General features: G+C 36.6%; 1 protein-coding gene across 50 annotated transcripts in view; it reads right to left on the reverse strand.

Moving 5' to 3' along the window:
• The window catches only part of AHI1 (Abelson helper integration site 1), a 219,446-nt gene that overhangs the window by 70,907 nt on the left and 122,326 nt on the right, over positions 1-26,213 (reverse strand). For 37 of the 50 annotated variants that reach the window (XR_015133236.1, XR_015133239.1, XR_015133237.1 and 34 more), the window contains one exon: positions 4,435-4,490. The exons of the other annotated variants lie outside the window; for them this stretch is intronic. Coding sequence is in view for 15 of the 37 variants with exons in the window: in XM_086317985.1 (XP_086174111.1) it covers positions 4,435-4,490 (56 nt within the window). In the remaining 22 variants the exon portion in view is untranslated. The remainder of the gene's footprint in view (positions 1-4,434; positions 4,491-26,213) is intronic. 50 annotated transcript variants of the gene reach the window in all.

Consider the following 26,213-nt stretch of genomic DNA (forward strand, 5'->3'; position numbering starts at 1 on the left):
AACAGAAGTTTTGGGCTTCCCTGGTGGCTCAGACAGTAAAGAATCTGCCTGCAATGCATGAGACCTGGGCTTGATCCCTAGGTAGGGAAGGTCACCTGGAGAAGATCCTCCAGTATTCTTGCCTGGAGAACCTCATGGACAGAGAAGCCTGGCGGGCTACAGTCCATGGGGTTGCAAAGAGTTGGACACCACTGAATGACTGGACTAACACTTTCACTTCTCAGTAGAAACTTTACAAAAATGATTGACTACAATAGGCCATACTGATGTTATTTGAATTTTATCTTACCTGTTTTCACTGGAAGAGATTCAAAAACAGTTTTCCTCAAATCACTACAAATTCTTTATATGTTCAACATGGTTTACCATGTTTTAATTCCACCAGAAAATAGGAAAAGCTATGGGAATTGCTGTGCATATGACTGTACATTAAGGGGCAGGTAGGTTTTAACCATGTTTCTTGTGTAATAACTTACAATAAGAAAAGACCAAACATGTGGGTGGAAGACTTCCTTAAGCTAGTTGCTATTTCTCTTTGGTTTGCAAATAAGTCCTTTATTTAAAGTAACTATGGGACTCAAGCCTATGCTGATTTAACTATTAACTAACTTTTACACCTGCCTTTCAGGGTTCGGACAATGACCTCTGATTAATCTGAGTTTGATATTATCCTTAACTTGCTATAGGCTACAAGCAGGTGCAGCAACTAGCTCTTAAAGTGGCATGATCTAATTATTTCCACATAAACTAATATTAGGGTTTCCCAGGTGGCTAGGTAGTAAAGAATCTGCCTGCCAATGCAGGAGGCTCGGGTTTGAGCTGGGATCGGGAAGATGTGGAGAAGGGAATGGTAACCCATTCCAGTATTCTTGCCTAGGAAAGCCCATGGACAGAGGAGTCTGGCAGGGCTCCAGTCCACGGGGTTGCAAAAGAGTTGGACATGACTTGGCGACTAAACAACAACAACAATCTTAATATTATGATTGTATCATGTCTTATTTGCTTTTCCTATAATAGTAACATACCTGAGTGAATACCATTCAGGCCACAAATCAGTGAAAAGAAAGCCACATGTTTATGCATCAAATCTGAGCTAAGATATTCAGTATAAAGAAAATACAAGAAAATCTGTAGTATGTGAACAGGCAAAACAGACTACCTATACAAAGGGATAACTATTATTTACTGTCTCTCCTAAGCTACTAAATGACAGAAGGCATCTTAAGATGATCAGTTTCCAAGTGTTTTGAAGGGAAAAGGACTAAAACCCCTGGCAAGCTGTCTTGTGCAAAGACAAATGAGAGATATTTTAAAATATGCAGATTGAGGTAATATAACTTCCAATTTATATTTCTTGAAAAAAAAATAACTTGAAAATATACTCCTGGATATGAAAAAAGTGCAGAACTGTGAATGCAAAAAAAAAAAAATGTAGTGATTATAGTCAGTGAAGAAGAGAGGTTTGATTCTTCTTGGTGGACAAGGTCATGCCATTAGGGGACATTCTGTTTTACTTTGTATCAAAGACACCTGCAAACACAGATATGGTATTATGCGTGTCAAAAAGAAAAAAAAAATCTAAGTAAATTAAAATTCATGTAATAAGTGGAAAAAAGGAAACGAGTAAATTGAGAAAGAATATAGAACCAAGGGACAAAAGGGGTTTTATTCTTAGGCTAATCTATATTCACTTAATATAGGTGCATCCCACTTATAGTGCATCCCACTATAAGGCTACGGGATCAACCTGGTTATAGATTCTCTGTAACCATATATTTACAGAAAGGTTCATTCCAACTTGAAACATTAAGAAACATTTTTCTCCTTCATGGAGGCCTGAGAAAGTCTTGTTTCCTTCCCCTGCTGAATAGTCATACCTAGCATCTAGCACCCTCTTAGATCCCAGCCATTTCATGGTAGTACTTGGATGAAGAGAAAACGTAGAGAGGTTGGCTAGAAACGGGTGGCTAGATATGAGACCAAGGGTCATTCAGAGCCTCAGCCATTCTGAAATCCTAGCCCACTCCCCCTTTACTTTTTCCCCCAGGCACAAGGAGTATCTCTCCTTTTCAGCCAGTACTGGCTAAAAAGTTTTAACTTATATGTATCACGTTTTATTAAATTTTTAGACAGACTTTTTCTTATTTCTTTTATCTCTAAATATTTTCTTCTCTTAAACTCTTTAGGGAAAATAATGGCACACTGATACAAAGGATGGAAATTAGGTAAAATTATATTTCTATGAAAATTAGACTTTACCTACCCTTGGGCCCAGAAGAGACTGGGTAATGAACAGAGTTGTGATTCTGTTTAGCAGTTATGGGGAAAGGGCCAAGGATAACTTTGGTAAGGCAGCAAGCTGCGGAACTGAGGGCAAGAGGAGAAAGCTTAATTTGCCAAAGAGAGACAGAAGGAGAAGAGCTCAGAAAGAGATGTCAGAAAGGAAGACTGGCTCAAATCGAACCTGGAGAATTAATGAGTGTTTGGAGAGTGTATAAACGAAGTATTTTCAAACTTATTGACTACACAGAATATATATATTATTAATATATTAGGAGCCACCATTTAATAATCCAACTGGGTGAACATAACCAAAGACCAACAATATCTAAACCATTATGCATTCGATTTTGTTCCTAATTCACTGGTGTCATTTTGAGATTAGGGCGTTACTGCAAATGGTACTATCATTATTTCTCAGGATTTCATGAATATTTGGTTCTATTATCATTTAATTAACATGGGAATCTGCCATCAGCCTACAGGGTGAGACAAAAACACCTTCCAGGTTGCACTTTTCTGAGTTCCAAAATGTACAAAACACCCAGAAATGTAAGCAAGGTGCTGCAGAACAGCCTACAGGAATAAAATAAATTTCAAAAGTATATAACCAAATGCGTAGATTATTCAAATAGCTTAAAATAGTAATTTTCTATAATTGCTAGCCTTCCTTTTTTTTTTAAGTCCATGACCCATTTTAATCTTTAAGTTCAAACAACAGACCATGTCCTAAATATGCCAGCATTCACAGTAGGTACTGGCTGCTTTCACAATGTTCATTCCTCATTGTTTATCCCATACAGACCAGTATACTCTGGGTCTAGTTTTATTAAATGGTCTTCAGTTTGGTAGAATCAGCTGTGGTGTCAGCACCTCTCATCCCAGACTGATGATGTATCTAGAAATATGGCTAAAACACCATTTTCTTATTCCCAATATTTTAAATGCAAAGGGCAAAAGTAGCATTATTTGATACAATGATTTGGTGACTCTAGTTCTTGCTGCCACCATCTTTTTTTGCCTACTGTGAGCCCTTCTCAACCCATTTCCTTGCTCCTACTGGAGAAGGGGGTTTTGAGTACTTTGCTGCTATAGCCTTCTATTTTTAATATTAATGAATAAAATTTACATAATATAATGGCTACTCTTTTAGCATACTCACTAAAGGATAAGTACACTATGCTCATGTACTTTTCATGATTATGCTGATGATTAATTCCTCAAACACCAGTCTTTTCTGAAGCCCCGCACATTAAGTTACCAAACATGCTGAATCAATTATATGGATTTATTACAAACAGAAAATGGAATCAATTTGTCTGTGAGAAAAATATTGATTATCAATAAAATTCAAATACAGCTTAATACTTTCTTATTTTCTTAAAAATGGTATTTTACTAAAGCTTTCCTCACAATAGGAAATGCTGAATTGTATGGAGTACTTGAAAGATTTATTATATAGAAAGGATAAGAAACAATAATATGTTTAGTAAGAGATATACTCTAGCCTATTTTATATGAATCTTTGAAGTAGGGAACCAGCAACTGAAGTATATTTCATACATACAAATCCTATGTACAGAGATTAAAAGGGAAATTTAATTGTCTTCCTTCAATACTATCTTCTATAATTATTTTTAATATAGTAAATAGACACCATAATTATTAAACGTCTAGTTGTCTGGTCATAATAGAAGAGGGGTAAAAGATTAGATTTCACTTCTATAGTAATAAAGCATAGTAATCTATAGGAGAAATGAAGCATAATGGCCTACTTTCATTATTACAAAACATTCACTCTAAAAATCATGATGCTAGTGCACAAAATAACGCTCATTTTCACAAGGTTGTAAATCAATTTGCATAAAGATGTTAAGTACTTTACCAAAAGTATAAAGCTTCTTAAATTAAAAACCATTCTATTCATAACACTAATAGAAATAAATACTTATAAAATGGATAGAGCATCTTACTTTCCTGTATCTTAGCAAAAATTGGTAGTGTTTCTTCATTAAGGTTAATTTTTAAAGAGATATAACTCTTGGCAAAAGGTAGGTTATAAGAGTTTTCTACAATGACATTTTGTGTCACTACAACCAGTATCATTTTGTGCCTTCTTAACAGTTTTAGCAATGTAGAAACAGACTGCCTTACCGTTGGTGCTGTATCTACATGGTGGTTACAAGGCTTTCTTTCTATGCTCATAATCCCTGTGAAATGAAAAGACTGTGAATATTTGCTTATTATACCTAAACATTTTATTTTAAAAACATTTGTGTCAGCAAGACATAACTCCTACAGCTTACAAGGAAAAAACCTCATTTGGATGGCAGAATCCTTTAAAGTGGCATCATGAATTCTCTGGTCAGAAACAGCTGGAGAGTTTAGTTAACTAAGAGACCTGACTTAAAGTGAGCAAAGCCAACTTCCCCATTCAGCTGTCACACAGCAAGAGCACAAGATGTGTCCTTACTCTGATCTCAGCTCAAAAATTATACCATTATCTTCCTCTGCTGCATTTCTTAGATCAAAGTTTTGCTTCTGTCTTGAGGTCATCAAGTTTTCATAGAGAAATATGAAAAGTCTATGAAAAGAATCACTTTCTTATTTTCTCAAAAAGAATAAATAAATCTATTCAAATTTCCCTTTGATCATCTGACTTCCTACTATGATAGTCAGCTATTTATTCAATCACCACAGAGGTACTTGAAGAAAAAAGTTCCCTTCATTCTCTCCTTTAAAATGACAATATAGACTGCTAACCTCGAGCAAAATCATTTTACCATGCACAGATTTATCTTTTTGTTCCCACTGTCCTCTACTACCTTCCTTTGTAATAAACATCTTCTAAGGATGTAACACACTGCATCTCATCTGTAAAGATACTGGTTCAAAGTCAAGGTCAAGTTTGAAATGAACACAGGTGTGGCTCTCATTTACTTTTCAATCTCTGTCAGTCAGCAAACCAACATGTGAGGAGTTTAATAGTTTGTTTAAATAATGCTAAAAGCTGTCATGCAGAGCAGGTGAGAAGTGAGAATTGCAAAGTACTGTCAATAGCAAATAGCACAATTCCTAGCTGAAACAAAACACTAGATACTCTCATCTGTAGGCCTTTAACTCATTTTTCTTAAAGGACAATAAATAAGTGAGATGAACACAAAGAAATCGCTTTTGGTCACTTCTGCAAGAATATCTTCAAAATGAACAAAGTGATTTAAACATGATTTAAAAAATAATTTGTTTCACTTAAAAAATATTCTTAATATCTACTGTTAGCCAGTGAAGTATAAACTACTATACTCTCTTTATTCACTCAACTAATATTTATTACAGTTTTAAGTGGCTATTTGGAACTCAGTGATAAAAGATAAATCCTAACAGGGAGCTCAGCTCAGTGCTCTGTGATGACCTAGAGGGGCAGAATGGGAGGGTGGGAGCAAGGGGATATATGTACACATATGGCTGATTCAAGATGTTGTACAGCAGAAACTAACATGACATTGTAAACCAATTATGTTCCAATTTTTAAAAAACCATATAAAAATAAAAAAGATAAGATTATAAAGGATAAATTATGATTTCTGACCTTAAGAGTCTAGTAAAACAGGTGTCCTTCTTTGAAGAAATACTAGATAGCAAATTAACAGCTGTGTCTTAAATGTACTAATAACTGTGTCTTTAAAGTAATTTTGATGGAAAGACATTTTTATTTATAGATAACACTGGCCTTGAAAAAACAATTTAAAAACCCAAGTAAAACATATTTGAAAATATTCAAATAATGTTGACTCTTACTGCAGACTTTAATGACACTGAAGTATACAGAACTAATGGTGAAATCCTCATCTCTCCAGCCCCCACATTCTCACAATCCCCTCTAGCTGCAACCACTAAGAACAGTCTGGCACGACACTCTGGCTTTTAAATGAGAGTGGTCATACCACAGGGTTCAGCAATTAGCAACATCTTACATATGTGTTTTCACTACTATAATCTGACTGCCATAAAACTGGCCTTGGCTGATTACTGATTTTAAACTTCTTATCCAATTAGAAAGTAGTTTCAAAGTGATGTAAAAAATAAAAAAACTAAAACCCCCTAAAATCTACATCCTTAGCTTATAAAAGTACAAAGAAAAAAGTGCATATTTTACAGTTTCAACTTCAGGATAAGAATGTGTTGAAAACTAGAATTTTAAAATGGATTATGTATAGACATAAGCTTAGTTTTCAATTTAGATTGCCTACAAAAATTATATCATTTGGAAATAAATCATACATGTTTGTTCAAGCTTTCAACAGAGAATATACAGAAAGGAATAAGCTTAAGGAAAAACAATCCCAAATAGTTTGCTATTTTAAGTAAATTTTACCTAAAATGTCTATATTTATATTTCATTTCACTTTCATCTGGTCATACATTCCAGATGTTTCTGTGAAAGTATTTCTTGGATGGAATCAACATTTAAATTAGCAGACCTTGGATAAAGTACATTGCTCTCCACAATGTGACTGGGCTTCATCAAGCCAGCTGAAGGCCTGAAGAAAGACTACTTTCACTAGGGTGTGTCTAAGCATGTCTTTGTTATAATTAATCTTTTTGGGGACTTGATAAGCCCTTTAATCTGCAGAATCTTATCATTCCTCTGCTCTGGGAAACTTTATTTAATTCTTCACCTCATTTTATTTTTACCTTCTTAATTTTTATTTTTTGAAAATCATTCCACTTAATCTTCTAGCATCTTCTTTTTCACTTTGTTTAACGCTTTTAAAATCTGAAATCATGTTTAATTCCTTTCCAGAGGCCTACAGAGACTCAGGCACAAGGAACGGTACAACCTGGACATATCTCAGAGGATGAAGTTTATTTTCTGGGATCTCAGAGCCCATGGATCAGGCAGGGGGGTGGGATGGAAGGACTGCATCCTTTTTGGTGCTGAGCAAAGACCTGTGCACAGAAAACAGGCCTCTTCTCAAGATGTGGGCAGAAAATGGGATCTCCAGAGTTCACTGAGGTCTTTCAGCCAGCAGAAGCTATAAATCCTCTGTTGTTGTTCTGTCATTAAGTTGTGCCTGACTCTGTGATCCCACGGACTGCAGCACCCCAGGCTTCCCTATCCTTCATTATCTTCTGGAGATTGCTCAAATTCATGTCCATTGAGTTGGTGATGCCACTGAACCATCTCATCCTCTGCTGCCCCCTTTTTCTCTGGTAACTAGCTATTTTGTCAGTTTAATGTTGGTAGTGCACCTAGGGTCTGGCAGATCCTATGGACCACAATGGTCCTCAAAGGGGGCCAAATATACCAAGGGCTCCATCCACCTGGAGGAATCTGCTTCCAGGGCCAATTACTGGGAGATGGCTGAATCTACCACTGATGAGACTTGAGAGGAGAAGCTTACTCCTGTGCTTCAGTACAGCAGCAACAGTGGCACAGGTTCCCTTTCACTGTTATGCTACAGCTCAGACATCCAGCAGTACAGTTGGGTCCACAGTCATGTGCCTGCAGAGAAAACTAACTCTGGTAAGGAGTTTCAGTAACTTAGATCATGGCATCTGGTCCCATCACTTCATGGCAAATAGATGGGGAAACAGTGGAAACAGTAGCTGACTTTATTTTTTGGGGGGTTCTAAAATCACTGCAGATGGTGACTGCAGCCATGAAATTAAAAGACATTTGCTCCTTGGAAGAAAAGTTATGACCAACCTAGACAGCATATCAAAAAGCAGAGACATTACTTTGCCAAGAAAGGTCCGCTAGTCAAGGCTATGGTGTTTCCAGTAGTCATGTATGGATGTGAGAGTTTGACTATAAAGAAAGCTGAGCACCGAAGAATTGATGCTTTTGAACTGTGGTGTTGGAGAAGACTCTTGAGAGTCCCTTGGACTGCAAGGAGATCCAACCAGTCCATCCTAAAGGAAATCAGTACTGAATATTCACTGGAAGGACTGATGTTGAAACTGAAACACTAATCTAATTCTTTGGCCACCTGATGCAAAGAATTGACTCATTTGAAAAGACCCTGATGCTGGGAAAGACTGAAGGTGGGAGGAGAAGGGGATGACAGAGGATGAGATGGTTGCATGGCATCACCGACTCAATGGACATGAGTTTGAGTAAACTCTGGGAGTTGGTGATAGACAGAGAGGCCTGCGTGCTGCAGTCCACAGGGTCACAAAGAGTTGGACACCACTGAGTGACTGAACTGAACTGAAAGTCGCTCAGTCATGTCCAACTCTTTGCAACCCCATGGACTACACAGTCCATGATATTCTCCAGGCCAGATTACTGGAATGGATAGCCTTTCTCTGCTCCAAGGGATCTTCTGACCCAGGAATTGAACCAGGGTCTCCTGCATTGCAGGGGGATTCTTCACTAGCTGAGCTACCAGGGAAGCAGCAAATAACCCTACACAACCGGTGAAAGTAAAAGTCGCTTAGTCATCTGAGCAACTCTTTGCGACCCCATGCACTGTAGCCTTCCAGGCTCCTCTGTCCGTGGAATTCTTCAGGCAAGAATACTGGAGTGGGCAGCCAAATACTAGAGTGGGTAGCCATTTCCTTGTCCAGAGGATCTTCTCAACCCAGGGGTTGAATCAAGGTCTCCTGCCTTGCAGGCAAATTCTTTACCATCTGAGCCACCAGGGAAGTCAACTAGTAGTGACACTGATAACAATGGGAAAATTAGAGAATCCCTTAAATTAAAAAAAAAAAAAACAAAATGAAACTTGACAACTATTAAGAATTTTAACAAAGGTAACTAATAAACAACAAAGATAACCCCATTTTAAAGCGGAGAAACAGCTGCTTTCAGAAAGCAAATCTGAAGATGGGGTACAAAAACACGGAGCAGCAGTACAACTGCTGAAACCCAGGTATTTAAGTCACACACCCTCCAGATCCATTTGTGTGTTTGTCTAGACCCCGTGGTCAGGATCTGATTTAATTCATTTTTCTATCCATTGGGCCTGGTCCAACCGCTTGAAACACAGAAGGTCCTCAAGAGTTAACTCAAACGTTAACTGAATGAATTAAGCTATGCCACTGGCTTAAAATTCTACAATGCAGTATTAACTGTGTACATTAGTCATCAGAATGTTTGAATTAATGTTCTAAAAATTAACCTTTTAAAAAGGTTAATTAACTACTTCCTTTGGTGATGTTTCTAAACCTACTATAAAACTGAAAAGGATCGCTTAAAATTTTTCCTGATTTTCCAGACATTGATATACCCTAGAAAGATAATAAAGAAATTTTATGCTTCTTGAGAGATGCTTTTAGGTATTTTACTTTGTGGAAAATCAGGACATGACATTTCATACCACTCATACTTGACTGATTCCAATAGCAGAATTATATATTCTTTAGTTTCCTTAAACTCTATCAACCTTCAAGTCAGGACCATGATCAAAGGAAAGGAAGGAAAGATATGACTGGATTTGTTGCAAAAACAAAGCAGGCAGGAATAAATGTCAAATTCTAAAGTCAGAACATATTTCCAGCAATCTTATGTATCATCACCAAATGATCATGGACAACCCATCAAGCACCAGACACCACCCTGAGGACAGGAGAACCTCTACCCTCCCTTCTGCGAAGCCTTCTAAAGAGTTGTTTTTTTTTTTTGCTAGAACTATCATCCTAACTGAATTAGGAAATTGCCATTAATCTCTACATAGGGCAGAGGGAGAATTATGCTTTGATTATCTATGGCTAGGAGAAAATGAAATACAATTTATTATATTCCAGTAAAATACACCAGTTTAAAAAGGCAAAGATCTTTCTTGCCAAATTTAATATAAAGATGTCCGTATGAAAACTGCAGGCCCTTCTCAAGAAGTGGAAAAGAAGTAAAACTGTTACTCAGATGATACAATTCATACCCCAAAAGTCCAAAAGAACCAATGCTAAAACAGAGCCAGTAACAGAACTAATAAAGTAGAAAGTCAGCACGATATCAAATTTAATATATAAAATCAACATTCTTTATATATTCAAACAATCAATTAGAAGATACAATGAAAAAGAATATCCCATTTACAAGATTATCATAACAGAGAAAACACCAGAATAAATACCAAAAAAGTGAAAGTGAAGTCGCTCAGTCATGTCCGACTCTTTGCGACCCCATGGACTGTAGCCCACCAGGCTTCTCCGTCCATGGGGATTCTCCAGGCAAGAATACTGGAATGGGTTGCCATTTCCTCCTCCAGAGAAAACAGTATGAAGAAAATATTAAAGCAGTTCTAAAATACATAAATGTAGTCTTAAACAAATGGAAAGACATCCCTTATTCTAGGACAATGTAACAGCACATGAATTTAAGGTGATTTCAGTAAAAAAGTTTTTACCCTAGCACTAGACAAGTTGACTCTAAAATTCATACAGAATAGGGAATTCCTGATGGTCCAGTGGTTAGGGCTCTGCACTTCCACTGCAGGGGACACAGGTTTGATCCCTGGTCAGGAACTAAGATCCTGCATGCAGAGCTGTGAGGCCAAAATGAATAAATAAAATAAAAATATAGAAGAACATGCAAGAATAGCTAGAAAAATCTGGGGGGGTGGGAAGAGCAATGATTGAAAAAAAAATACTATCAAAATATATTATAAAAAGCCTCTGTAATTAAAACAATGTGGGGATGACACATGAATAGATACATAGACTAACAGGATATATTAAAATATTCAGAAAAAGATCCAAGCCTAAATATAGCAATGCAATAGTAGGACAACCTGACATTACATGCCACCTGACATGATGTAAGAAGGCATGTCACTCACAGTCTTCTTGTCAAAAAAGGTATCGCCTGGATTTAATCAAGACAAAATCAAAATGGTGGACATTCTACAGGATAACTGGCTCAGGCAGATTCTTTGAAAAGTTAAAATCATGAAAAACAAAGAAACAAAAAGAGGTTCTAGATGAACTGAGATTAAATAAGACTATAATGAAATAATGACCAATGTAAATGCTAATTTGGACTGGATGCTATATGAAATAGGTAAGTAAATTTAAAAAATTACTTAAGACATCTTAGGAATAATTAGGAAAATCTGAATATGAACTGCTTATTAAATGATATTATAGTACACTAATTTTCCTACATGTGATGATGAAACTGCTGCTAAATCATGTCAGTTGTGTCCGACTCTGTGTGACCCCATAGATGGCAGCCCACCAGGCTCCTGTCCCTGGGATTCTCCAGGCAAGAATACTGGAGTGGGTTGCCATTTCCTTCTCCAGTGCATGACAGTATAAAGTGAAAGTGAAGTCGGTCTGTTGTGTCTGACTCATAGCGACCCCATGGACTGCAGCCCACCAGGCTCCTCCATCCATGGGGCTTCCCAGGCAAGAGTACTGGAGTGGGTTGCCATTGCCTTCTCCAGATGATGAAACTATGGTTATTTAAAATAATATCCTTCCTTCTGGCAGATATATATGAATGAGGTTTTAAAACAGAAGATGCAAATCAAGTTTCATTTTACCTACTTTTTTCCACCTTTCTGTGGTTTTAAAATATCTCAAAATGAAGTCTGAGAAAGGATTGTAGGCTCTTAATAGACTTTAAGTAGGCAAGCAAGTTTTCAATGGTTTTGAAAATTATAAAATATTCCATATAAGCAGAGTAAACAGGCTTAAAATTTTTACTGAAAAAACTTCTCGAAATTATTTAAAACAAAGAGCCAACAAAAAATCAAAACACTCACTCTGGATGGATTACAACACCTTCCTAAAAATGAGAGAAAACTTCACAATTAATGTGTGAATGTACTATATTTTACATATTGATAGCTCTACTCATAAATCTACTATGTTTATTAAAAATAATAACTTTCTGGGAAAATCACTGTCCCGTTCAGAGATATGAGTTTCTTATAATTCTCTATTAGATTTTGTTCCTTTACAATTAGGAAAAAAATACATTCCCAAGGGCAATTTATTAGTATAATACATTCTGACTCTGGACCTATTCTGTAATTCAGAGAAAGACTGGCTCTTGCAATGATCAGATATGTGATATATCTGATAACTGGGCAAGTTATTTACCCACTCTATGCCTTCATTTCCTAGTTCAGTACAGGGGAAGCTCACTGGCTGATGGGAGGATTCAACTAGTTAATTAATATAAAACATACTTCACACTGTACCTGGCATATTGAACACTAAACATAATTGATATATATTCAGGATGATTATTTCGAGTTTAATGTTTAAAATATCTGAGCCAGAAGGAGATCAAGCTGGCAGAGCAGAAGGATGCTGGGTTCAGCTCTGCCAACGAACACCTCAAAAAAACATCTACATGTGGAGTATTCTCATTGAAAGCAAACCAGAGACTGGCGGAAAGACTCATCTACACCCAAGCCTGTAAAGAAAGATCACACAGAGTCGCAGAGGAAGGGAGGAGAAGCAGTCAGGTTGGAACCTGTGCCCCAAGGAAGGGACACAGAAGAGGAGGGGGATGTCAGCGACTCAAAGATCCTCCCTGGGGAGTAAGAGATTTGAACCATATATTGGGCACCCCACCTCTAAGGTTCAAAATCAGGAAGATGAATCCCCTTAGCGGGGTTTGAAAACCAGTGGGACTCACAGGAGGACTGTAAGAAATTGAGGCTTCACTCAAGAAGAGTATGCGCATGTGTGTTTGCTGCAGCTGCTGCTGCTAAGTCGCTTCAGTCATGTCCGACTCTGTGCGACCCCATAGATGGCAGCCCACCAGGATGCCCCGTCCCTGGGATTCTCCAGGCAAGAACACTGGAGTGGGTTGCCATTTCCTTCTCCAATGTATGAAAGTGAAAAGTGAAAGTGAAGTTGCCCAGTCGTGTCCGACTCCTAGCGACCCCATGGACTGCAGCCTACCAGGCTCCTCCGTCCATGGGGTTTTCCAGGCAAGAGTACTGGAGTGGGGTGCCACTGCCTTCTCCGGCATGTGTGTTTACTCCCTGAAAAAGGCAGAGGAACCTGACGGAAACCGCCCAGGGCTCAGGCCGGTTTCCCACAACTGACTCAGCGCTTGACCCAGCCCACCCCAGATGCCTGCTCCAGCCCCTCTTGTCTGGTGCAGCTTTCAGAGGTGCTCATGTTAAGGACAGTGGTCTCGTGGGTGGGATGGAACCAACTTGGACCCGACACACATGTGAACAGGGTGCAGGCGGCCATGGCTGACACTCGCGAAGGCAGATCAGGTGTGGTCTGGAGCTCTGATTGGTGTCCTGTGACCATCCCAGCATGTGTCCAAACCTGGGCCAGTGGATGTCTGCTTTGGCTCCTGTTGCTCCAGCACTGCTCTTTTCTGGGGAGAAGGTGCCATTGCCAGTAGTGGGGAGAATGTTCTTAAAGGAAATAATAAGCTCAGATCTGCCCCTTAGGGCTTCTGTTTCATAACCCTGGGACCCATCCCCACTCTTGATACGGTGGTGATGCCCACTGAGCAAAAGAGAAGCCCATGCTCACATGTGACTCAGCTCCTGCATCTCTAACCCCACTTCCCACCAAGGTGACAGATGCTACTACACCCTAGGGGAAAGCACAACCCTTGCTCCTTTCAGATCCCAGTCGAACATCAAAGCCAGTGGGCACAAACACAGTTCATAGGATGCTCGCACACCACAACACCCCTTCAAGACTTCAAGACTGCCCTGGTTAACAGTTTCACCTAATTTCATACAGACGTAGAAAGTTAAGCAAAATAAGACAGAAGTTTTTATTTCAAATGAATGAACAAGAAAAAAAAAAAAAAAACCCTGAAAGAACAACTAATGAAACAGATAATTTACCAGAAAAAGAGTTCAAATTATTAGTAATAAGAATACTAACTGAACTTGGGAAAGAATAGATGAACAAGTGAGAATTTTAACAAAGAACTAGAAATCATAAAAAAGAACCAGTCAGAACTAAAGAATACAATAACTGAAATGAAAAACATACTAGAAAGAATTAACGGCAGACAAGGTAACATAGAAGAATGCATAAATGATCTGAAAGCTAGAACAATGCAAATCATCCAATCAGAAGAGCAAAAAGAAAAAACAAAATTCAACAATCATTCATGATAAAAACTCTCATCAAAATTAGTGTGTGTGTGTGTGTGTGTGTGTGTGTATGTGTATGGTCAGTTGCTCAGTCATGTCTGACTCTTTGCAACCCCGTGGACTGTAGCCCACCAGGCTTCTCTGTCCATGGCATTTTTCAGGCAAGAATACTGGAGTTGGTTGCCATTTCCTACTCCAAGGGATCTTTCGAGATGCAGGGATTGAACTTGCATCTCTTGTGTCTGCTGCATTGGCAGATGGATTCTTACACTGTGCCACCTGGGAGGGAACATATGCCAACATAATAAAGCCCATTTATGATAAACCTGCAGCTAACATTATACTCAATGGTGATGAGCTAAAAACTTTCCCTCTAAAATCAGAAACAAGACAAGGATGCCCACTCTTAATACTTCTATTTATCATTGTATTGGAAGTCTTAGGTACAGCAGTCAAACAAAAAAGAAAAAACAAAAGAAAGGAAAAGAAATAAAAGGCATCCAAACTGGAAGGAAAGAAGTAAAACTGTCACCATTTGCAAATGACATGATATTATAAACAGAAAATCCTAAAGTCTCCACCCAAAACTATTAGAACTAATAAATGAATTCAGTAAAGTTGCAGGATATAAGATTAACATACCAAAATCTGTTGATTTTGTATACTGTAACAATCAACTGAAGAACTGTTGCTTTCAAACTGTGGTGCTAGAGAAGACTCTTGAGATTCCTTGGAAAGTAAGGAGATCAAACCAATTACTCTTAAAGGAAATCAACCCTGAATATTCTTTGGAAGGACTGATGCTGAAGCTGAAGCTCCAATACTTTGGCCACCTGATGTGAACAGCTGACATACTGGAAAAGACCCTGATGGGAAAGACTGAAGGCAGAAGGAGAAGAAGGTGACAGAGGATGAGATGGTTGGATGGCATCACTGATTCAAGGACATGAACTTGGGCAAACTCTGGGAGATGGTGAGGGACAGGGATGCCTGGTGTGCTGCAGTGCATGAGGTCGTGAAGAGCTGGACATGACTTGGTGACTAAAGAACAACAACAACAACAAACTATCAGAAAGAGAAAGCACGAAAATAATGACATTTAAAATTGCATCACAATGAATAAAATACCTAGGAATAAACTTAACCAAGGAAGTAAAAGATCTATACTCTATAAACTATAAAGCACTGATAAAGAAAACTGAAGATGATACAAAGATATGGAAAGATACTATGGATGGACTGGAAGAACTAATAATACTGTTAAAATGTCCATACTGCTAAAAGCAACCTATAGACTTAAAGCAACCCCCATCAAAATATCCATGACAGTTTTCACAGAACTAGAAAAGATAATGCTAAAATTTATATGGAAATACAAAAGATCCTGAACAGCCAAAGTAATGTTTATAAAGTTAGAGGTAGCATACACCCTGATTTCAGACTACACTGAAAAGCTGCAATAATCAAAATAGCATGGTACTGGCACAAAAAGACATAGATCAATGGAACAGAATAGAGAGCCCAGAAGAAATTCCACACACTTATGATCAATTGACCTACAACAGGCAGGTCTGGCAAAGGAGGCAAGAATAAACAATGGAGTAAAGATAGACTCTTCAGTGAGTGATACTGGGGTAAGTGGACAGCTAACTGTAAAAAAATATGAAGTTAGAACATTTCTTCACACCAGATAAAAAAAGAAAAAGCTCAAAATAGATGAAAGACCTAAATTAAAGACTGGAAATCATAAAACTCCAGGAAAAAAACATAGGTAGAACACTCTTTGACATTAATTGAAGCAAAAATTTTTCCCCATCTTCTCCTAAGGCAAAGGATGCAAAAGCAAAAATAAATAAATGGAACCTAATTAAACTTAAAGATTTTACATAGCCAAGGAAACCACTGACAAAATGAGAAGATTATCTACTGAATGGGAAAAAATATTTGGAAATGATATGACCAATAAATAATATACATAATAAATAAACAGCACATACAACTCAATATCAAAAAAACAAATAACCTGATTTAAAAAGTGGGCAGGTGACCTGAATAGACAATTTCTCCAAAGAAGACATACAGACACATGGAAAGATGCTCCATCTCACCAATCATCAGAGAAATGCAAATCAAAACTGCAATCTGATACCACCTCATACTTGTCAGAATGGCTGTCATCAAAAAGACCACAAAGGACAAATGTTGGTGAGGATATGGAAAAAAGGGAACTCTAGCACATAGTTGGTAGGAATGTAAATTGGTGCAGCCACTATGGAAAACAGTATGGAGGTTTCTCAGAAAACTAAAATTAGAACTACCATATCATCCAGCAAATCTACTCTCAAGTATATATCTGAAAAAAACAAAAACACTAATTCAAAAAGATACACACACCCTCGTGTTTACTGCAATATTATATACACTAGCTAAGGTATGGAAGCCACCCAAATACCTATCATCAACAGATGAATGGATAAAGATGTGGTATATATGTACGTGTGTGTGTGTGATGAGATGGCTGGATGGCATCACTGACTCGATGGACATGAGTCTCAGTGAACTCCGGGAGTTCGTGATGGACAGGGAAGCCTGGCGTGCTGCGATTCATGGGGTCGCAAAGAGTTGGACACGACTGAGAGACTGATCTGATCTGATCTGATCTGTGTGTATAATGGAATATTACCCAGCCATAAACAAGTTAATTTCCATGGATGGACATGGAGGATATTATGCTTAATAAATAAGGCAGTCAGAGAAATTCAAATACTGTATCGTATCCCCTAAATGTGGTCTAAAATGTAAAACTAGTGAATATAAAGAAAGGAAACAGATTCACAGATATAGAGAACAAAATAGTGGTTATCAGTGGAGAGAGGGAAGAGGGGGGAGGGCAAGATAAGAGATAGAGGATTAAGAAGAAGTATAAACTATGTGTAAAATTAATAAGTTATAAAGATATATTGTTGGAGAAGGAAATGGCAACCCACTCCAGTATTCTTGCCTGGAGAATTCCACGGACAGAGGACCCTGGTGGGCTATATAGTCCATGGGTTCGCAAAGGGTCCGACACAAGGGAGCGACTACCACTCACACTCACTCAAAGACATACTGTATAGCACAGGGAAGATAGCCAATATTTTATAATAACTTTAAAGGGAGTATAATCTATAAAAATATTGAATGATTACTTTGCACACCTGCAACACAACATTGTAAATCAAGTATACTTCAATTAAAAAAATTCTATATTTGCCATATATTTTCAACAGCCTTTAAATACATGTAGAACTAAGGTTTAGGGCTTCCCTTGTGGCTCAGCTGGTAAAGAATCCATCTGCAATGCAGGAGAACTAAGTTCATTTCCTGGATTAGGAAGATCCCCAAAAGGCTGCCCACTCCAGTATTATGGCCTGGAGAACTCCATGGACTATAGTCCATGGGGTCTCAAACAGTCGGATATGACTGAGTGACTTTCACTTTCAAGCAATATAATTAAATATTTATAGGACAAAGGTTGGTGATTTTAATAATTAATTCTTGTTAGAACTTAATGGCTCACCTCATAAAACCTGAGGCGAAAATATTGACTTTATCATACATTTAATTAAAAATTTTATTATTAAAAATTTACTATAAAATATACACATCCAACATATATATGTGTATGCATATAGATATATGTACACACATATATGTGTGTGTATATATACATATATATATAAATAAATATAAATAAAGCCTGCCCCTTCCTCTCTATCTCACTACTTTTTGGGACACTCATCATTTGGATTATTGAAATAGCTTTCTAATCCAACTCCCTGATTTGTTCTGTAAAATTTCCAATGACATCCCACACTGCCAGAGAAGTGCTTAACTCAAACCAGCACGCAAAGCCATTCGGACATCCCTTCAAGTCAGAGCAAGCATTGCGCAGTCCAGGAAACACTAGGTGATTTTCTTCTCCTCACCCCACTCCTGATTTAGATGCCCTCCGACACATCTCCCTCCCTTAGTATTCCTGTGAAATCCTCTATCACAGCATTTCCATCACTATACTTAATAAAACTGTTTTAGTTTCTTGCATCATACAGTTCATCTTCAATAAGTGCGTGTTGAATGACTGAATATATGAATAGAGAAAATGAGAATTACAAAAACATCTTGCAGCAGAACTGGTTACAGATTCTCCACAGGAATAGGCATCCCATATTCCATATATTTTTCTAAATATTCATCTAAAATTGAATTTTTAGTAAATGTGAATTTTAAAAGTGGCTTATCCTCATTTAACCTGGTAAAATGTTAATATTTATTTCATATCAGATTTTTCAGGATGCGATGGAAAGCCCTCTATATATGTTAAAGATTTCAGAAAGAGAATATTCTTTGAAAACTGCAGTTTTCATTTATTTTATGGAAAAACTTCTCCAAATTCAGAAACATCAAAGCCTACAGCCCTTGAATCTACAATGTTTGGATATCTGTACATCACAGACAGAGGTAAAGCAGCGAATATTCAAACCACAAATTAGTAGGCTTTCCTGTGTCAGTCATGGAATCATGTAGTGAGCCACTCACCAGAAGCATGTAAACATGAATGAGTACATAAGACACTAGGGAAGTAGGGTAAAAGAGGCCCATAAACTCTGAGACTAGTAAATTAATGCTTGTGAAAAAGTATAAAGCAAGCAAGGAGAAGTGAGTAGCTATACGGTGAAGAATACATCAATCAGACAATGTGACTCATGGCTTCAGTCCCACCACCAACAGTATAATTCAGTCTTTCTGTGCTTCAGTTCCATCTCGTACCTTCTGGGAAGATTTCCTGGCTATACCAGTCTCTAAGTGATCTGTGCTATTTATTCCCAAATATCAGTCAAAAAATTAAATTTACTGATCCAATAAATATATAAAGCTAGTATTTCTTTAACTGACTCATAAACTGATACACAAATAATTTAATTATGCAAGCTTATCACTCCTCAAAATCCCACAGTTCTTATTTCTATTTAAGAACTGAACAGAATTTTTAGCATTTCATCAATTTCTTCTAACAAGAGACCGAAGTCTGTGCAAATCATATCTTTTGTGACATGTTCTAGATATTCAATCTGAGGACAGTCAAGTATGTTTCTAATAAAATTGAGACAAGGACAAAAACACTTCAATTCTGGTGTTAAATCCATAAAATATAATTTAATCTGTCTTTAATACTGTTATTAATTATTTGAACAATGTTATGTAGTCCCTTGCAAATCACAAGTACAGCTACAAAAAGATGAAGGGTAATCATATAATTCAGTTTATTTTTTATTCAGATTTGTTGCTGCAGTGAGGAATTTTTAAAAAGACATTTAGCATAAAAAAAGCTTTCTGTACATGCTTGTATTTCAGTGTTTCCTTTATTGTCTTTTGAGGCAGCAAATATCCAAGCTATTGATCTCACAGTCATCCTAATGGTTCTTAGTTTCTTCAATAGTCTCTTCCAGCTTATCTCCCTAACTCTTGTGGATTTAAAGACTACACATATGCCCTTCACTCCTTAATCTATACTTACGATCCAAGCCTATATTTCAAAGTATGCAGTCTGGTTCCTGGCACAGGGCTTGACTCATAGTAAGATATTTAATAAATAAGGCTCAAATAGAACTACAAGCTGTTTGACAGCTCAATCCAGATGTTTGCCAGGCATCTCAAACTCATTATATCCAAAATACAATTCAGTATCATTTCTCCAATATTCCTATTCAGTATTTTTGTTCATGGATTGCCATTCACTCATTCACCAAAATTAGAATCCTTAGTTATCCTCAAATTCTACTTCTCTATGTCTTACCATTCATAGTCCAAATTTCTAATATGTTAATAACTTCACATCTCTAGCTTCTTATTTCAGTCCTGTTCTCCCACTACAATTAACATAATCTTTTAACAGCCTTCCTAGATGGAATGCCCTAATACCTTTTATAAGTAAGTCTTCTCATCTTATAACAATTATTTTTCTGCTTTACATCATATCTACTCTCCAGTATTTTTTGTTCCTATCTTTAATTATAGCAAGTATTAAACTGTACAGTCCCACCCACCTTGCCCTTTTGAAAATACATCTCTAGTGAATACTGCCAGTACTGGGATAGGGCAGTGCTTTTAACTTCGTTTATATACGGCCTCTTGTTACCACTCTGACATTCCACTCTCCCCATCATTCCTTCACAACAGCCATATTCGCTTTTTTTTGCTGTGCAAAATGCACACCAAGCATACTCCTGACTTGGCATCTTGGTTGTATATGCTACTCTTTCAGACCACACGGCTTTCTTTCTTCTCAAAATTCTGCTCAAGTGTCACCTTCTCTGTGAAGCTTTCCTTGGCCCTTCCCCCCATTAAAGACATCAACCTAACCCATTTCCCAGCCCTTTCCTTGCTTTGTTATTTATTATATTTATTTGCTTACTGTCTGTCTCTCTCTGCTGGAAGTTAAATTTAAACAAGGACATGGATTATTATCTGTTTGGTTCACGTAACACTTAGAACTGTGCCTGGGACAAAGTAAGTACGCATTGGGTACTTACTGAATGTATGAATGAATGTTGCATTCCCAGTTTCTGCATGTTCAGGAATTAAACACACTTTATAATTGAAAAAACAAAGCACACACACACAAGAAGAAAGTTAGCGTTTAGAAAGGATTTAATAATGGAAAGCTATTTTCATCTACTATGGTGGTGTGGTATTGAGAACGTAAGAAAGAGAGAACTCATTTTCCCAGGTCTAGTCATAAAAGATACAATTTAAATTTTAGGGAGAGATAAGAAAATTTTGAACATAAGCATGACGATTTAGAATATGTTTTTGACAACTCTGATTATATTAATTTTTTCCCTGTTCAAAGTTCAATGAATATTAAGAAGTACATTAACTTGCCTAATTGCTATACTGTGCATTTATAACTGCCTTTAACATTAAAGTGTTTTATTTTCAACTCTTTATTAAATCTTCACTTGAAAATATACAGATTGAAAAGCCTGAGATGACATTAAGTATCAAGTCTAATAACATTACTACAAAAATAAAAGAAAAATGAAGAAAAAAGGAAAACAAGACCACCTCTGCAAAAATCCCCAAACTTTGTTAATTCTACATTGATTAAAAAAAAAAATCCAAAAAACCTGCTTAATTAGATTTAATAGCTTTGAGATGTGAAAGACTGGGATTTCTTTCAAAAGAAGGGCAAGTATACACAGCACACACACACAGGGTCACTCATACACATTAATATAAAAGAAACTGGAGGGTTTTCTATGTATTAACTCACTTATTCCCAGAATACTCCTGGGAGACACATTTGAAAGAAGTAACATAGCAATTAACGTTATGACATGACTTGTGACATATTAGTCATATAAAAGGCCAGCAACAAAATTCAGATTCCTAACTCTAAACTGCCATTTAGAGCAGTCTTAAATGGATAATATTGTTCTATACTGTAAAGACAACACAGAATTAACACATTTAATCAAGACGATTCCTTCCTCTGTGTTTCCTTAGTGTTTTATGCTTATCTCCTGTTGAAGTCATCTCTCCAATATCTTATAACTGTTTCTTTGCCTGCTGTATTCCCCAACCAGCCTGGGAGGACTCTGAGGGTAGTCCTTCCTCTTCCATTTCCTTAGGGCGTGGCCTGGTCCCTAACACAGAGTAAACTCACCATAAACACTGCTTGATAAACTATATGAAATAATTTTTGATAAAGTATAAAAAAGTTTTTATTTTTTAAACTCAGTTAACAGCTTTTTTAAGAGTGCTTCTACTAAAATATAGTATTTCTGGTTTTGATAAAAAAAGGAAAAGATGGACACTAGTCAAAAATCACCCTCAATTTATTATATTATTATTATAATTGAATTTTTTTCAGAGAAGAAAGTAAAAAAAAAAGTAAATTGACTGAAATTAGAGCATTAGAAAAATGTTCTTTTTACTTGTCAAACATTTACATTGCAAAAACCGCTTAAATTATTAAAAAAAAATGACCAGTCATTCCACTTAGTCAATTCTTAGTTTCCATATTTGTCATCAACTTTGCTCTCAGACGTGCAGAAAAAAAACCAGAGTAATTCTTTACGTTTTCATTCACTTTTTACTCAAGGAAAAAGCTTCCTGAAAACACATGTTTAAAATTCTGGAAAATACAAATCAACATTATCTAGATATCTCTATCATTACCAGAAGGTCTGATTCCTCAACCTAATTTCCATTGTTAGTTGACATTTTCAATAAGTGATGGATGTTCATTTCCAGAAAACATTACCAGTAAATTCTATGATATCACAGTCTCTTCACTATCCAGACCAAACTGACTAAACCACAAAATGCAAAAGCATGCAGTTAGCTACTCTGCGAGAAGCCTTAGGCTATTCTGAGTACAACTTAGAAAAGTATAACCTAACTGAGTAAGAGTCAATGAAAACTTCATTTATATAACCCTCCTTCTCTGAATTTCCAGGGCTTTCAGAAGACACAACCAAAATGTTTAAACACTAAAGTATTTCTTGTCATAGACTTAATTCACAAAACAGTTACTTTGGGAGGTGGAAATTTACAAAGAAAATAAAAATTATCATTTTTATGATATAAATGGTATTTCTTTTTTTTCCCATGACCAGGGGAGGGGAAACATAAAGAGCTGCTTTCTTCATTCTAAGTAGTGCCTACTCTAAGCAAGATCAGTCAATAAAACTATAACTAATTTTTCAAAGTCATAACTTTTCACAGAATAACAGAACATAAAGACTGAAATGGACAGTGTTGGGAAATATGTGAAAATGCTAATGTATAGATACATAAAGGAAAGGAATACATATACACGATTAATATGGAGTAAAATTTATTCTACTTTAAACATGAATTAAACTATTCTTCATTGTCAGAGATATGGTCAACATTTGATATATTTATATAGTGCTGAAAAACTAAAAATAATCATAAGATCTAGCAACTGAAGAAAGGCTTTGAAATTATAGAATACTCGTTTTCTTTAAGACCAGGCACTAAGTTTATTATCACAAAAAAAATGTACAGAAAACCTTGCAAAAACATATTCAGGAATATATCCCACAACATCTTTTTATATGCCTAACTACCTTAAAAATGGAAAAACTGTCAATTTCAGTATGAAATTATAAAAATAGTAAAATGTGTTTTATGGTTGGTATTAAACAATATTAAATATAGTCTTTCTGAAACTATAAGAAACAGACCATAAATTAGGCCTAATCAAAAATAATTTTGCCATTTTATAACCTGCCCTCCCACCTTGCCTGCTGCAGCCAATATAAAGTTTTTGTAATCCTTCCTCTAATCCTCACTCTGAGTAGATTGGTTACTGATACTATCAATTTTCCCTGGAGGCACAGCAGTAAAGTACAAAACATTCATGATTTCCACCATGATGTGAATTATGTTCTGACAGGAAAGCTGAAACGTTCTCCTACCTTAGGATTATGTAATAAAAACTCTTTTTGTCTTGGAAACATCTTAATTAGTATGCCTAGATGCTGTACTCTGAAAAAAATATTTATGTACTAAAAGAACATGGATTTTTCACTTAAGACATTCACTAAATTTAATTTTAAGAGCATAGTGATTTCTCTTTCTGAAGTTTAGTGGGAAGTTAAAAATCAAAAAGTTCAATGATTAAAACAGTTCTGGATATAGTCATAAAGATACTATCTATAACTCTACTGCATTGTAAGTCAAGCATAAGTTGGTATTTAAAAACTTTCACTTGCAGTAAACACTTTCCTATCCTCTATTTTCAAATGACGAGTCACTAAGTCGAAATAACTTGCTCCAGGTCACAGCATAAGAAACAAAATCTGAATCTAAATTCGGGTGTTTCTGACCTCTTGGCTAAGTGCTACTAGAATCTGTGGTACTAATTTAAATATGAAAAATTAACTTCTGGACTCTCTATTCAAGTTAATCAATACTGCTTGTTAATAACATCTGCACAATCATGATGATGAAATATCATGAAGTCTTCAGGATGATATATTCAGGAAAGTTTTAATATTAAAAGCATTATTTGTACTTAATTTAAAAATGGGTAATCTAGTCTTAATATTGTAACACCTGATTTGTCTGATGTCAGATAATAAAGATTTACATCAAAGTAGATATAGGTCTGAACTTGTGCACAATGACAGCTACTGGCCATGTGTAGCTATTTACATTTAAATGGAAACGAAGGAAAATTAAACATTTAGTTTCTAAGTCACACAAAACACATTTCCAGTATTCCACTGTCACATGAGACTGGAGGCTCCCATATAGACTGTGCTGGTCTAGAATGCAGCAAAGAGGTCTGGGCGGAAGACTAACACTTGAGAATCACTGGGCGCGTGGGTTTTCTTTAGTCATGAGATCGCCAAGGAAGTGAATATATATTATATATATAGGTAATGAAAGAGGATCTGATTGCAGTGGAGCAGTCTAAGAAGACAAGGAAGAGAAGAGGAAGAATAGCAAAGAAGGATGAAGAGCAGTGGCTAATGAGATAAGAGAAAGAAACCGAGAATGCGGTGGCCTGGAAACCATGTGTTAATAAGCCATCAAATGTGTCAAATGCCGCTGATAGGTCAAGCAAGATAAGGACAGAGAACTGACCATTGGAATTAGCGGTGTGTACAGGTCACTGGTGAGACTGAAAGAGCAGATTAGAGATTTCAGCAAACTTAGAGAAGATGAAAAGTGATTCGACACATCTGTCTGAAAACATTACTGTGGGCTGAAGGAGATACAGAATCTATTGGACAAACAAAACTCAAGAGGAGTTGCAAACACTGAATCAGTGTATTGGGAAGGTGGTGAAATAAAATATAACCCAGGAGAAATCATTGAAGGTTCATATGTAAAACACTTGGGCCAAACAGGATGTAGATCCCACATAAAATGAATACTGCTGAGCATTAACCACACACAAAAAAGTGGTACTGCCTCTGTGAAAAAATATTGAACAAACCATCTGGAAAGAGTGAAGACCTTTAGAGTGGATACTGTTGATCTGCTTATTCTCTTTCTGGCAATTAGTCTGACAGCCTGACAGGTGAATTCATTTATTTTGCCTCTTTACCCTAAATATAAGCTGCCAGTTAATATGTTTTAGCCACATACGCAAAGTTCCTGATAGGCTTTCTGCTCAGATGACAAAAAAGCTAATTATAGAGTTACTTACACAAGAGAAGAGGAAAGAAAACCATATTTGTACCCAGTCCTTCATTTAAAAAACAGATACCAAGGATCATCAGATATAAAGGAAAAAATCACTAGCATAAAAGAAAAGCACAGGATATATTAACAGAGGGAAAAAACTGAACATAGAGGAAATGTCAATTCAGGAAGAGAACTTAAGAGAGATTTAGGAAGATATAATGACATCCACAGAACTTTGATACTAGGAAAAAGGAGCAAACAGGACAAGAGAGAAACCATGAGGGTCAAATGGATGATTGGTGAACTAAGGAAGACCTGAATAAAGGAATGAGAGGGCTGATTAGTTAGAAAAAGGAAAGGAGAAGGAGTCCAAAGTTTCCACCTGAAAAAGGGTAATGCAAATATCAAGAGTAAAATATAGAAACTCCTTTCAGGAAACTCAACCTCACTCATGGCAATGATCACAGTTCAATCACATATATGACAAAAAGTGGTTCGTGTATATTAGATTGGTGCAAAAGTAATAGCGGTTGTGCTTTGTGGATCTTTGCCTTTTGATACTGGAATACATTCTTAAATGCAGGTTATGTTATACATAGTCTAAACGTATATTTCTCACTTTCTGTTTTTTGCCAATGACTTATTACTTGCTGTGTATTTTTTTTAGATTACGGAAATGATGTT

Source organism: Bos grunniens, chromosome 9, assembly GCF_055505025.1.
Source record: "Bos grunniens cultivar Pamir isolate PY7600 chromosome 9, Bosgru_T2T1.0, whole genome shotgun sequence".
NCBI classification, from domain to species: domain Eukaryota; kingdom Metazoa; phylum Chordata; class Mammalia; order Artiodactyla; family Bovidae; genus Bos; species Bos grunniens.